At 37.2% G+C, this 13,526-nt stretch overlaps 1 protein-coding gene across 2 annotated transcripts in view; it reads left to right on the plus strand.

Annotated features, from left to right (window-relative positions):
• The window catches only part of PRKG1 (protein kinase cGMP-dependent 1), a 1,332,247-nt gene that overhangs the window by 75,900 nt on the left and 1,242,821 nt on the right, over positions 1-13,526 (plus strand). The window contains exon 1 of one of the 2 annotated variants that reach the window (XM_032245675.1): positions 11,261-12,895. The exons of the other annotated variant lie outside the window; for it this stretch is intronic. Within the exon in view, the coding sequence (XP_032101566.1) occupies positions 12,585-12,895 (311 nt within the window). The 5' untranslated portion in view covers positions 11,261-12,584. Of the gene's footprint in view, positions 1-11,260; positions 12,896-13,526 lie in introns of those variants that run through there. 2 annotated transcript variants of the gene reach the window in all.

Genomic DNA, 13,526 nt, shown 5'->3' on the forward strand with positions numbered 1-13,526 from the left:
CCTCCGCCTCCTGGGTTCAGGCAATTCTCCTGCCTCAGCCTCCTGAGTAGCTGGGATTACAGGCAGGTGCCACCATGCCCCGCTGATTTTTTGTATTTTTAGTAGAGACGGGGTTTCACCATGTTGACCAGGATGGTCTCAGTCTCTTGACCTTGCGATCCACCCGCCTCGGCCTCCCAAAGTACTGGGATTACAGGCGTGAGCCACCGCGCCCGGCCTCCCATCGATTTTCTTCTGTTACATGCCTTGTACTTTTTCACTCAGTTTTAGGTTATGGGGTGTTGCCTTGATATACCTAATTGTTTTTTATTGAATCACAACAGTAGGCATGAAAAATTGTAGAGAGTGTTAGGCTCTGAATTATGTGATCTTCTTTCATGGAGGATTTACTTTTGTTCCTGATGGGCAGGAAGACTAGGGTCAGATCACCTTAATCCAATTATAGATTGAACAGATATAAAGCAGGGTTTCAGTCTTATTGAATACACAGTTATTAACAGGTAAAGTTTAGCCTTCCTGGATTTCAACTGGTTGGACCTGATTCCAGTTTTTGTTCCTCTAGCCACTTTAGACTTTAGATGCTTTGCTCAACTTCCTAGCCTCTCGGCTTCTAATTTATGCTTATTTACTGATTTTCTTAGGAGTGTTTTGTAATTGGTGAATACCTCAGAAAAACACTGAATGTTGGGCTGACCTCTCTGGACTTCACTTTTCTCTAGGATATTAGCCCCTCAATTCCTTGCTGCTTAGGAGTTTTCCAATGCCTTTTTTTTGTATTTTGGGTTTGGCTTTTCTAATTAATCTTGTGGGAGGGTTGATTATCAGTAAATGAATCCTCCATCACCAGCAAAAGAAATTGAGAAGATAATATTTTGAATAATAATGTATTTTGAATTCCAAACAGTCTCTATTAAAATGATAAAGATAGGTTTAAAAACTACAAATAAGTTATTAATTTTGGCTCATAGTGGTATTTCAAATTTTGACAATCAACTCAAAAGGTTTTTTAAAAAACTTTGAAGCACAGTTTTGGAGAAACATTAGTGTTTTTCTGATTTTTAACTTGAAACAAAATTTGGCAAACTTTATACACAATTAGAAAAATATGCCAATTGTTTACTTGAATGATTTCATATTTTTTCTTGTTTTGAGTAATGTTGAAAAGGTGATTAATGTTGCCATTTATTATCTGTAAGTTAATGAATACTTCACTCAAGTACAGTTGCATCATTTAACAACAGGGATACATTCTAAGAAATGTGCCTTTAGGCAATTTTGTCATTGTGCAAACAATCAAAAAGTATACTTCCATGAACCTAGATGCTATATAGCCTATCTAGATGGGATAGCCTATTGCTCCCAAGCTATAAACTTGTACCATATGTGACTACTGATACTGTAGGCAATTGTAACACAATGGTAAGTATTTGTGTATCTAAACATAGGAAAGGTACAGTAAAAATATGGTATAAGATATAAAAAAGGGTACAGCTATATATAGCAGCTTCATTATAATCTTACAAAACCACTGTTGTATGTGCAGTCTGTCATTGACAGAAAAGTCATTACATGATGCATGACTATACTTTAGAGTCATTTTCTAAATTAGTTTAGTACAAATAACTATAAAAGTGGCAAACTTCTATTTGTATCACTCTGGAAATTTTATAATTAGAGCTTAATTTTTTGAGGATACGCTAATTAATGTCAAAAGGAAGCCGATGTTATTTACCTGTTACTTTTATAATGAATGTGTTAAGCCCACACAGCACGGTGCTCAATATGGAGTAGAGCATTTGGACAGTAGAGGGTGCAATTGTACCTTTAGTTCTGTATTTTAGTCATTAGTGTCTAATGGCTGGAGAAAAATTTGAAGAATGTACTGTTTGTTGAAGCTGTACACTATTTATGGAAGTGTATTTAAAATAAAATGAGTCATGCAAAGAAGGAGTACAAATTTCACAACCATTTGATGCTTTGCTTTGCCTTGTACTTTTAAAAAATGAAACATTTAAATCTCAATCAGAAACTATTTTCTAAAAAATATTACTTTAACCGAATAAAATAAATAATATATTTTCTACATATAGAAAGGCATATATATATCAACATGACATTTTTTTCTGTTGTGGAGTTTTATTAATATTAATTATATATGTTTTTCCTCTTGAGAAATGCTGCTTCCAAAAGGATTAGGTATATTGATGACTGTATCATGAGACTCCCATTTTGTGGGAGGAAAAATATAATTAAAACCACTAAAAATAAATTATGCAATGCCAAGAGAATTCTTACATTCACATGGTTATTAATGCTAAGGTTTTGTTGAAAATCCAGAAGTTTCATGCCGTTGCAAATCAGAAACTTAGATTTCTATTTAGACACTAAAGCAACATTATAACATTGCAGTTTAAAGCTTGATTTATAGATACTGGTGGGATAGATGTACGCAAAGCTTTGAATTTTTATCTTCAAATTTGACTCTTTAATAAATAAAGACTTATTTTCTCATAGGAGAGGCTTGTCTTTAGGTTTTTTAAGGTTGACAAAAAATTATTTTTTTCAAGACCTGTATTCAAGTCTAATAAATTTGGAGAGCTTATGAAGTCTTCTTGCTGACTTTCTTAAGTTACAGAAAACATCTACCTGATAAATATTCTTTTTTGTATTAACCAAGCATGTATTTCTATCTTTTGATTTAATTGAACAGCTATTTAACATGGCATTGTGACTTTATAATTATTTCTAATTCCCAAATGTTAGCACTTTTGCATTCAATTGATTGTGATGTTAAACTTATGGTTTTATATCTAGGGCCTACTCTGACATTCTATGTCAAAGCAATAACAAGAGAGAGGAGAAGGGAAATAAGTATATCTATTTTAAGAATTAAGTTAGTAAAGGATTTTTAGACTTAAAATTGCTTCATGTATGTAAATTTGCTTCCTGAACTTGGTTTGAATCTTAACTTTCAAATTATAGATGTTCAGGCAGGACACAAGCATTGGTTAATAATCATGGAAGTTATCAAGTATCTTAATTGAAAGTATCTGCTTTGGAAATAGTATCAAATGATATGAATAGTTTTCTAAAAGATGTATGTATTAGGAAGAACTAGTGTAGAAGACCAACTCTTCTTTATAAAGCAGTCAGGTTTGAAAGGAGTAGCTGGAACTGTGAAGAAACAAAAAGAAATTGCAGAATTGTTGATCCTGTAGACATTGCCAGTGTTACATAAAAGAGCACTGGACCTTGAAGAAAATATATTATAAGCCTACAAGTAAAAAAGAAGGTGAGATTGTGGTGATTTAAAAGTGCATTAAGAGAGTTGAAAAAAGTAGTTGAATATCAAGACACATTATTTTCTAGAAACAATTCAGAGTAACAGGAAGAAAACATGGTTATCATGGGCCTTAAACAGACAAATATGTTGTTCAAAGAGGGATATCTAGTTTTTTTGTTTGTTTGTTTGTTTTCTGTAGAAGAAAACCCATTTTAAAACTAAGCCTCTGATATATTTGATTTATTACATACAGAAAGGCTTAAACTAAGCTGCTGATGTATTTGATTTATTAAAATTAGACGCCACCATCAATAAACAGAAAAATTGTCCCTTTTGATTCTTCTCCATCAGAGAGATGTGTTTTGCATGTTAAATAAATTTGGTGACTTCATTTGAAGGTAATGAGTACCTTTACTCATTCAATGCAATTAGCCAGTATAGTGAGCACCTTCTTGTTCTAGGTGTTAGTGAACAAAATAGACATAATTCTTTACTTTCTTGGTTTACAGTCTAATGGGAAATGTATCTATTTAACAAATATTTATGTAAATGTTAGGGTTAACGTTAGAGTTAGGGTTAGAATGCATAATATACAATTATGCATTCTGATAAAGTGCTTTTAGAAGGGAAAATTCGTGGGGATGATTCTGAAGGATTATCAGAAGTAGTTTTATTTTAGGGAAGAACTGAAGAAAGGATTCATGAATTAGCAACTCAAGAGATGAGAGGTGGTGATGAAGCAGGGATGAGGCTAGAATTCGAAGGCAGTGAAAGGGTTTGGGATTAGGGCTTAACAGGCAGAAAGAGAATTCCCACTGGAAGCTATGAAATGTTAAAATGTAATTGCTTGGTGCTTGGAGATTTTAAAGACCTAAAAGATCACTATAACGCTTATGTAATTAATTACTCATCAAATACTTTACCTATGTTGATCCCATTGTAGTTCTTCCTTCAACATTTTCTCAATGTAAGCAATAACCCCGTGACACTAATTTTAAAGGGAGGAAATGTGATTATGGGTCAAATGGCAAGGCTAATCCTTCCTGTAGGCACCAAATTTGTCATATGTTCATGGTTTTCTGTCATGTCATTGGCTGTGGCCACAGGCTGGGCAAATTGTGGTTTGAAAGGGGAGATGTGGGTGGTTGACAGTACTGTTGGTGGGACTAGGACTGTGTGTTCCTGTCCCAGATATTGCTGTGTATGTAGATAGCAACAGGGGATTTCACAAATGGGGAAAACGCTTGTACTTGATACCAATAGGGGATTTCACATATGGGGGAAATGCTTATACTTTCTATTAAATATCTAAGTTTTAAAGTATTGAATGTCATGAATACTCAGGTTCAACAGTGAAAACATTAGAAAGAAGATCTAGTTGTTAAATAACTGTATATGTTTACCACTTACTTATACAGTGTATACAGTTTTAATAATTTATGTATTTACTGTATATTTATTTTAGAGATTCACAATACATACTGGAAAGTTAAAAATACTGATAATAATGCAGAAAGAAATCTGTTTTCTTAAAATTTTCTCAATGTCTCCCAAATATTCTTGGCCATGAAACCCTTTTTCATTACGTTTACTACCATTTTAAGGAGCCAGAGTTCTTTAGTTCACTTCTGAGGAAAGCTCAGCATTAGAGTCACCTGCTTGCTAGCAGAGCTTTACTTTGACACCCCTTTTTGAACAACATATTTGCCTGCTTAAGACCCATGATAACCATGTTTTCTTCCTGTCACTTTAAATATTTTCTAGAAAATAATGTGTCTTTGTATCCAAATACTTTTTTCCTTGAAGGAATCACCACTTAAAAAGTTCCACCTCTCAATATTGCTGCAGTAGGGATTATGTTTCCAACATATGGACTTTGGGGGAGACATTCGCAGCATGGCTGACACCTTTGCTTTTTTTGTGGGTGGTGGGTTAGGATGGGACGTTAAACCATGGCATATGTTGCTGTCACGCCTTTAATTCTCTGTATTTGTGTGTTTGTATGTATGTATGTGTATGTTGTTTGTATGTGCCCTTGAGAGTGACAGAATGTAGACTAAAAATAGAGTGAATGTGGAAATACTATTATCTTAGGCCAATTTCAGTTCTGTGACTGCTGAGAGAATATTACTTGCTTTGTTCTGATGAAGTGCCTGACAAGTGAAAACTGGAAAATGAAAATAAGCAATTTTCACTAAGTTCTCTATGTTCTTAACAGCAGCAATTGCTTTTAATATTCCACAAATAAACATTATGAAGATTTCCCTGTCATTAAAATTTGTAGTCAACATAGATGCTTTTCTAAAGAAGCTAGATGGTTAGAATTTTGGCTGTATTACATTCTGTGGAAAAATTAGATGAATTTTTCATAGTGACTCCCTACATTAACTCTTTGAGTAAAAAAATTTGTACATAATGCAGTGACTCTAGACAGACACTATTTTGCACTAAGATAAAAAATGTGTGAAAGTTCCTATTATATATTTATTTATATGGTGTATTGAAACTATATGATACTTTACCTATTGCTGTTTTAGGTAACTTCTTATATAGATGTTTGCACATTTGTCTTTTAAGTTTAAATCTGAACCACTAATATTTAAAGTATTCTTTACCTACTATATTAAATGCCTGCGCTTTGAAAAATGAATTTTTAAAAATCCAATCTAGACCATAAAGGAATTACTGAATCTTTTCTAAAAACATACATTAGGCAAGGTGAATGATAATTTACAAATACATAATGAATATACGCATCTCATGGGCCCCAGCCTGGGGCTCCTATCCTTGTTCCAATAATAATACTTGGCAATATCTTGGCCCTGGAATTATATGCATTTGCTTTACTAGTCTACTGCTTCATTTGACCGTCATTAGAAAAGTGGATTTCTGGATTTCCATCTCATGACAATTATAGAAAAGTCACAATCTGAAGATTCCATAATTTCTAGTTAGGTGATATTTACATGCCTGTTAAGTTGATGAGAGTGAAGACCTCCATGAATTTCCCTGCTAAGTATTTTTACCTGCAAAGCCCCCCTCCTTTGAATCACTAACATTCTCACAATATAAATAAATTTTTCGACATCTTTCTCTTGCCCAATTCAGCCATTTTACCTACTAACAAGAATTTAATTTACCCAAACTTTTATTATCTTTCTTACATCTTCAGTATTTTCCTGCCTTACTAATTTTAAAGAGTTTGCTAGCAAAATTTAGGTTTTCTTTACTTTAAATTTTGATTACAAAACATGTAAGAAGAAAATGGCCAAGTTATATCATCTGCTACAAACTAGTTAAAATAAAAACAACGGAAAAAAGGAAAATCACGGACTATAGAACTATTCTATAAGCCCCATGATATCAAATCTGTTTTCAGAATCAAACTTACTTTTGGAAGTACTTTAGAATATTTTGTGGAAAAATATTGATGATCTAACTTAGTAAAAGATGTGTATTTAATATCTGAGAAAAATCATTGAAATGGAACTGAGTAACTCTAATTATCATACAGGGAGATATGTTGCATGCTCATGTACATATTTACACTTCAAATGCAGTAAAATGGTGTCTTGTGAATAAAGCATTTTAAATTCTATTTTATGCATTGAAAACTTTTACATTTATTTCAAAATACAGAAAGCCTAATATTTTTCTTCTTGATTTTTTTTCTATTTTGGCAGTCAGAAATGGCAACTTACTAAAGAGTTCAAAGACATGTTCATTTTGTTAAAGATAGTTCGTGGGTTTTCATGAGAACTAGTGTAGCCTGAGGGCAAATAACAACTTCCTGTCATCTTAAGAAGTGGAATATAAAAATTCATTTCACCTAATATTAAGCATAAGTATTAAATGCTAAGCGCATTAGCAATTATGGTACAGTGCACTATTACTTTCCAAGTCTCTGCAGTAAGTTTTTCATCATTATGGTTTACTATTTTTTTCTTTTCCATGCAGAACTTACTGTTTGAAATAGTATAACTTCAAAACAGCCAAACTGTTAGAACTTTTACTTATATCCATATAAATGTATGTTCCTCATGGCCAAATCTATCTGCTAAACACAATTATCAAACTAGTTCTATAGGAATTAATAAAATAGCAGGTACTTGAATCACTATACTTAATTCATAAGGAATCAATCTAAGTTCTAGTTTCTGTAAAAACAATAAACCAAAAAGGGATCCTTGAATTCTTGTCTAATTTATCAAAGTATAATTAAAATTCCATTGTCTGACTCACCCCCCTTTATAGTCCAAAGACAATTCCAGTTGTGCATTATTATTCCTTGAAATATGATGATTGCTTTCCTAAAACATATTCACACAAAGCAATGTATAAGTGGGTTTGCAATGTCCCTAAAATAATAGGTATTATCATTACAGATCTTCCTGCGTTTTACTTTTCTATCAGTAACATGGAAGGCAAAATTTGAAAATATTTATAAACTAGAAAGGCTCAGATATTTTGAGTTAAATAGGGTGACCAACTCTCCTGGTTTGCCTGAGACTGGAAGGTACTTAGAACTTTTAGTTTTAGAGACAGGACAATTTCAAACAATTTTAGTATTAAAATCAGTACAATCTCTGGCAAATGGGTTCAAGTTACTTACCCCAAACCAGAACATAATCTTGGAGTAAAGACAATTTTGGGAAAAGAAATTTCAAAAACCTTGTTGCTGCCCTTTTAAGATTTTTCAGCATTGTCTTCTTTACCTCCCCACCCCTAATTCAAGCAAGTTGATGTAAAGGACACTCTTCCCTCTCTGGATACAGAGTAAGACAGTAGCAACACTTAGAAGCTCTCAGAAAGTAATGAGGGGTAGGGGCTTGAGCTCTACATCACCTAGTCTGGATATAAAGCCAAGCTTTGCCATTCATTAGGTGAATGATTCTGTGTCTCCATTTTTCTCAGGTATTAATAGGATATTAATAACATTCAACTTACAGGGTTATATGAATGATACCTATCACACATTAAGAAGTCAAGGACGTTAGTTATTTTTATTGTGATCTTGATTATGATTAGCAGCTTAGAACAAACCATTATGTCTTCCAGTAATAGTAGCTTTAAAATCTAGATTCTTAGGAGGACTTGTTACTTTTTGCAATCTTCTGCAAAAGGTAGCTTCCCTCACCTAAAAGGCTCAGCTATATTTTTGCTCATTTATTTTTTTCCCATTCAAGATATGCATATGAAATGGCAGAAGAAGATTTCAAAACTTAAGATTCTTCCAGGAAATACAGTATCATTGGAACGGACAAGTGGATGATAAAATTAGCACAATTCTTTTGGGCTAATTATGTTTTTAGTAAGGATGACAAATTCTACAGATTTATTTTTGAATAGCCAGTATTATAATAAAGCAACTTTATTGGAATAGCTCATTAAATGATTCTGAGAGTCCATTAAGGAAGGCGTGTCAATTTTTATTCTCAATTATGAGGGTTGAGTACAAGACTGAAGAGCATATTGGAGTTCATCAGGCCACAGTTTGGTCTGGCTACCAGTAGAACTTTGCTTCTCTTAAAGCTGTGAAAAAGGGAGACTGCTGAAAAGCAGGTTGTGAATTGACAATGGAATACTGTAGTATAAACTCGGTTTCTTCAAAATTGCATTGTTCTAACTGTTAGCATCTAACACCAAGGCTTCATCTCAGATAGGCAGTGGGGCAGGGCTCAGATCAAGCCAGTGTCCTCTACTCTATTCCTGAAGGAATTTGCGGTAGACACTTCCTAATTAGCAGAAAGTAGATTTGAGCCTGATCTTTGATCTTGTAATTTAGCCAATTAAGTTTACCATATGACACATGGTAAAGATAATTTGTCTATTAAAATGTAATTGCAGGACTTTGTTTCTTCACATTAAGTTTATTTCCAGCATTTACTCAGTACAATGCAGAAGATGTTTAAGTAAATATTGAAAGCGCTCAAAATGTTGAGATGGAAACGTGGTCACTTAAGATCTAAACAGCTGGTCAAAAACATCATTGAAATACATACCTAAAATATTTATTTTTACTTTAAAAATGAAAGAGAGGCCAGGCACAGTGGCTCATGCCTGTAATCCCAACACTTAGGAAGGCTAAGGCAAGTGGATAACCTGAGGTCAGCAGTTTGAGACCAGTCTGACCAACATTGAGAAACCTCATCTCTATTAAAAATACAAAATGAGTCAGGCATGGTGGCGCATGCCTGTAATCCCAGCTATCGGAGTGGCTGAGGCAGGAGAATCACTTGAACTGGGAAGCAGAGGTTGTGGTGAGCCAAGATCATGCCATTGCACTCCAGCCTGCCAACAAGAGTGAAACTCCGTCTCAAAAAAAAAAAAAAAAAAAAGGAGAAAAGGCTAGAATCCTGGATTTTGCAAATACAATTATAAAGCATTTAAGGGAAAATCAATTTTTTAAAAAAACACAAGCTGATACAACTAAATATCTTCTAAACCTTGAACACCTTCTAAAGTCAACTGTAAAAGTTGTCTTTTCAGCTGTTTACTTTCTTTGTGTTTGTTATAACAGGTTCCTGACTCTCAATATCAGATTCATCTTGGAACATATTTTATATTATAAGATTTACATTCAAAATGAAAATGTAATGTGTATACATCCTATAGTTGCATGTAGATATGCTAGCTAAAATAGTGAAAAATATTTACATAATTTGGTATAAAAAAGTCACTTTTTTTAAACAAAATACCTAAATACTTTTGGTTGAAGTCTTATTTTTATTTTTGAGGAAAGTCTTTTAGTTTCTATTTTCCTTTGTACATGTAGACAGACATTTTACAAATGAGGAAGAATCTTTTTGAGTTTGTGCTGCTCAAAAACATTAAGTAACCCCATTTAAACCCTAAATGAACTCTAAAACATCACTGAAAAACTTCCTTAAAATATTTGCTTTCACTTTAAAAATGAAAGAGATAAGCCTAGAATTCTGAACCCAGCTTAGCAGTTGTCTAATTATGTCCCCTATACCTTGTATCATATATATTTTAGACATAAACTCATGGCCTCATGAACCCCAATAATAGATTTATAGGAAAAAGTCATTTTGCATTAAACAGTTTCCCAAGGAAATAAAGAATTCCCACAGGTTAAATAAGAATTTGGCCTTTTGCCTGGAAGAAGGAAATTGTCATAGAAGCTTTTTCAGAATACAGTGAGTTATACAAAGTCACAGTACTTCTGCTTGATTTACTTTTAATTAAAACAATAATAATTCAGAGCTATTATTTTCAATATTTGTAAGTTACTAATTTCTCCATTGTAAATGCAAATGTTTTGAGAATGACCCATTGTATATATCACATTTAGAAATAAATGCACTTCTGAAAGTTTGTGTTGGAAAGCAGAAAAAAGAAATGTCTAATGTCATCCGCACTAAGAATTATTAGATCATAATCTACATAAAGGAATGTTTAGGACTGTATATCTTTTGTCATTTAGTCCTCTAATTACAAACAACTACACTTTAAATGAGCAAGCTTATTAACATGGCTTAATCTCCCTCCTTTCCTCCCTCCCTCCCTTCTTGCCTCCTATACATTGTATTCCTCCTCTGTCTCTAGCTTAAATTCAAAGGTTGTATATTCAAAAGCAACAGTGTGCAAGTTTTTTGAAACTATTCTTTGCTAAGTTTAGAATTGCATTGCAATTCAATTTTATTTCTATTCATTTTGTTTTAGTGTTATGGAATGGCCAAATAAAGCATTGAGGATTATAATATTGAGCGCCCAAGAATAGTAATCAAAAGCCTGCCAATAAAGATGCTATAAAATTGCATGAGTTGGTAACGTCTTAAGCAAATATTCGGAATTTAGGTACATATTAGGCAGATATTTGGGGATTCTAAACATGTGTTCCCATGATGGGAGAGTAAATCTTGGAAAAAAAAGAAATTGCCTAATTGTGATCAGGGGAATATTGAGGGGGCAGGGTTGGGGGTGGGGGTGGGTAGAGGTGGAGGATGACTGCGGTATAGTGTACAATTCACTGGAGCCCGTGTAGTCTCCCTCGCTCCTTCACGATTTTCCCTCGTCTTCAAAGTTTGTGTCAGGATGTCTTCCTGGCCATTCAAGTGGAAAGATACATTCCTAGCAGCTTGGTTGTGAGGAAAGTAATATTTTTGAAGGTATGATTCAATTTCAGGATGAACTTTTTGGAGCTCCAGAATGATTTTTAACTCCCCTCCCCTCCCCCGCCAAATTCAGCAAAAGGAAGAAGCAAGGCCCATCAGTGAACTATTCCCAGGCACCAGCTCAAGGCAGAGGGCTGATGAAGAAGCTGAGTGGCTTGCTAGGGCCCAGATCCGTTTTTGGCCTTTGCCCTAAAACAGTTCCGTGATTGGAGTTTGGAAGGGGCAGAAAGGAGAGTAACTATCGGGAGCAAGCGAAGAGTAGCAATGCCTGGGGGAAAATCAGAACACCCCCTTCCCCACCACCCTTCCCCAAAGGCAGCAGGCTGAAAGGGGGAATCCCTCTCGGGCGTCGACTCGCTTGTATCTCTGAGAGCCAAGTTTCTTCGCAAGCGTTAGCCACCTGTGTGAGACGCTCTGGGTGGGAAAGGTGGCGTGGAAGAAGCGACAGCTCGGCCACACGACTCGCTCGGGAGCTTTCCTTGGTGAGGCCGGCGGTCAAAACACCTCCAGAACTCAGCGCTTTGAGGATTGAGTCCGCTCTGCCTCTACACCGCCAGGATCAGAGCCCAACATTCTCCAGGCTGGTCTGCTCTGGAGCCAGCTGATGCCGCCTGAGTTTGCCCGGGGTCCTCCCTCCCTCCCTCCCACCTCCCCACCCCCCCACCCCCGAAGTGGCGCTCCCGCCTCGCTCCGCCTGCACAGCCCGGCGCGCCTCGGAGGCTTATCAGGCTCCCCGCTCGCCCCTCCGGCTTCCTCCGGTGCCCGGCGCGAGGGACTCTGACAGTCCAGCCGCTGCCTCGGAGCCCCCCATTCACAGCCCCTCCTCCTGCTCCCCCGCCACCGCGCCCCCCAGCTCTTCTCCCCTGCGCCGTGCGCGGCGCCCACCGCGTCTCAGGCTTAATCCCGGGTTGGTCCTGCTGGTTTGCTCATCCCCACTCTCAGCCTCCCAGCCAGCGCAGAGAAGTGGAATCCTCACTGAAACTCTGGGTGGCTGGAGCCCGCGGACTGGGCATGCTCAGAAGCCAGGGCTGGCTTTGGTCTCAAGTAGGAAGCTCTTGCACTCGGGAGGCAGCGGCGACTTTGGGGAAAGTTGATCGGAGAGGGGAGGAAGCCCCAAGACGCGGAGCAGCGGCAGGAAGGAGCCCCCGGCAGCCCGGAGGAGCATGGGCACCCTGCGGGATTTACAGTACGCGCTCCAGGAGAAGATCGAGGAGCTGAGGCAGCGGGATGCTCTCATCGACGAGCTGGAGCTGGAGTTGGATCAGAAGGACGAACTGATCCAGAAGCTGCAGAACGAGCTGGACAAGTACCGCTCGGTGATCCGACCAGCCACCCAGCAGGCGCAGAAGCAGAGCGCGAGCACCTTGCAGGGCGAGCCGCGCACCAAGCGGCAGGCGATCTCCGCCGAGCCCACCGCCTTCGACATCCAGGATCTCAGCCATGTGACCCTGCCCTTCTACCCCAAGAGCCCACAGTAAGCAGGGGTGACGCGCCGGTGTGGTGCCCTGGCGGTGGGGAGCTGCGGGTCTCTGTATTGTCTGTCGGCCCCCGCCCCTCCAGCTTGCCATGTCTGTCCTCATCCTCAGAAATGTTTCATTTTAACGGGCACTTCTTACGGGGCTGTGCACGTTTCTTAGAGCCAGACTCACTGCACATACGTTGCCTTCGTGTCTTTGTCAGATGTCAAGGTATTATTTTTATATATACATATGCATTCGTATAAGCCACCTAGTGTACGTAGAGTTTGAACGCGTCCCAGGTGTGTGTCCGACCATGTGTGTGAGTCTGAGAGAAGAAATAAAAAGCCCCCCGTCTCCCAAAAGCCCTGGCAAACCAGACCAGCTGGAAAATCCTAAATGCAGGCTCGTCAGACTTGAAATGAAATGCGTCTGGTATCACCCATACTTTCTATGCTTTTGTGGCTCTCCCGGATTTCTCTACCTGCTGGCGCTTCACGCTGGTACCCTTCAAACCTGACGTTCTTGTCATCATCAAAGTGTAAAACAGAAGTAAATATGTATAGGAAAGAGAAGAATTTTTTATTTCCTGAATTGGATGACATTTACAATCCATAAATGGAAGCCTAATCTGTTGATTTTTAAGTA

This window comes from Sapajus apella, unplaced genomic scaffold (genome assembly GCF_009761245.1).
Source record: "Sapajus apella isolate SASKATOON/1434 unplaced genomic scaffold, GSC_monkey_1.0 scaffold58, whole genome shotgun sequence".
NCBI classification, from domain to species: domain Eukaryota; kingdom Metazoa; phylum Chordata; class Mammalia; order Primates; family Cebidae; genus Sapajus; species Sapajus apella.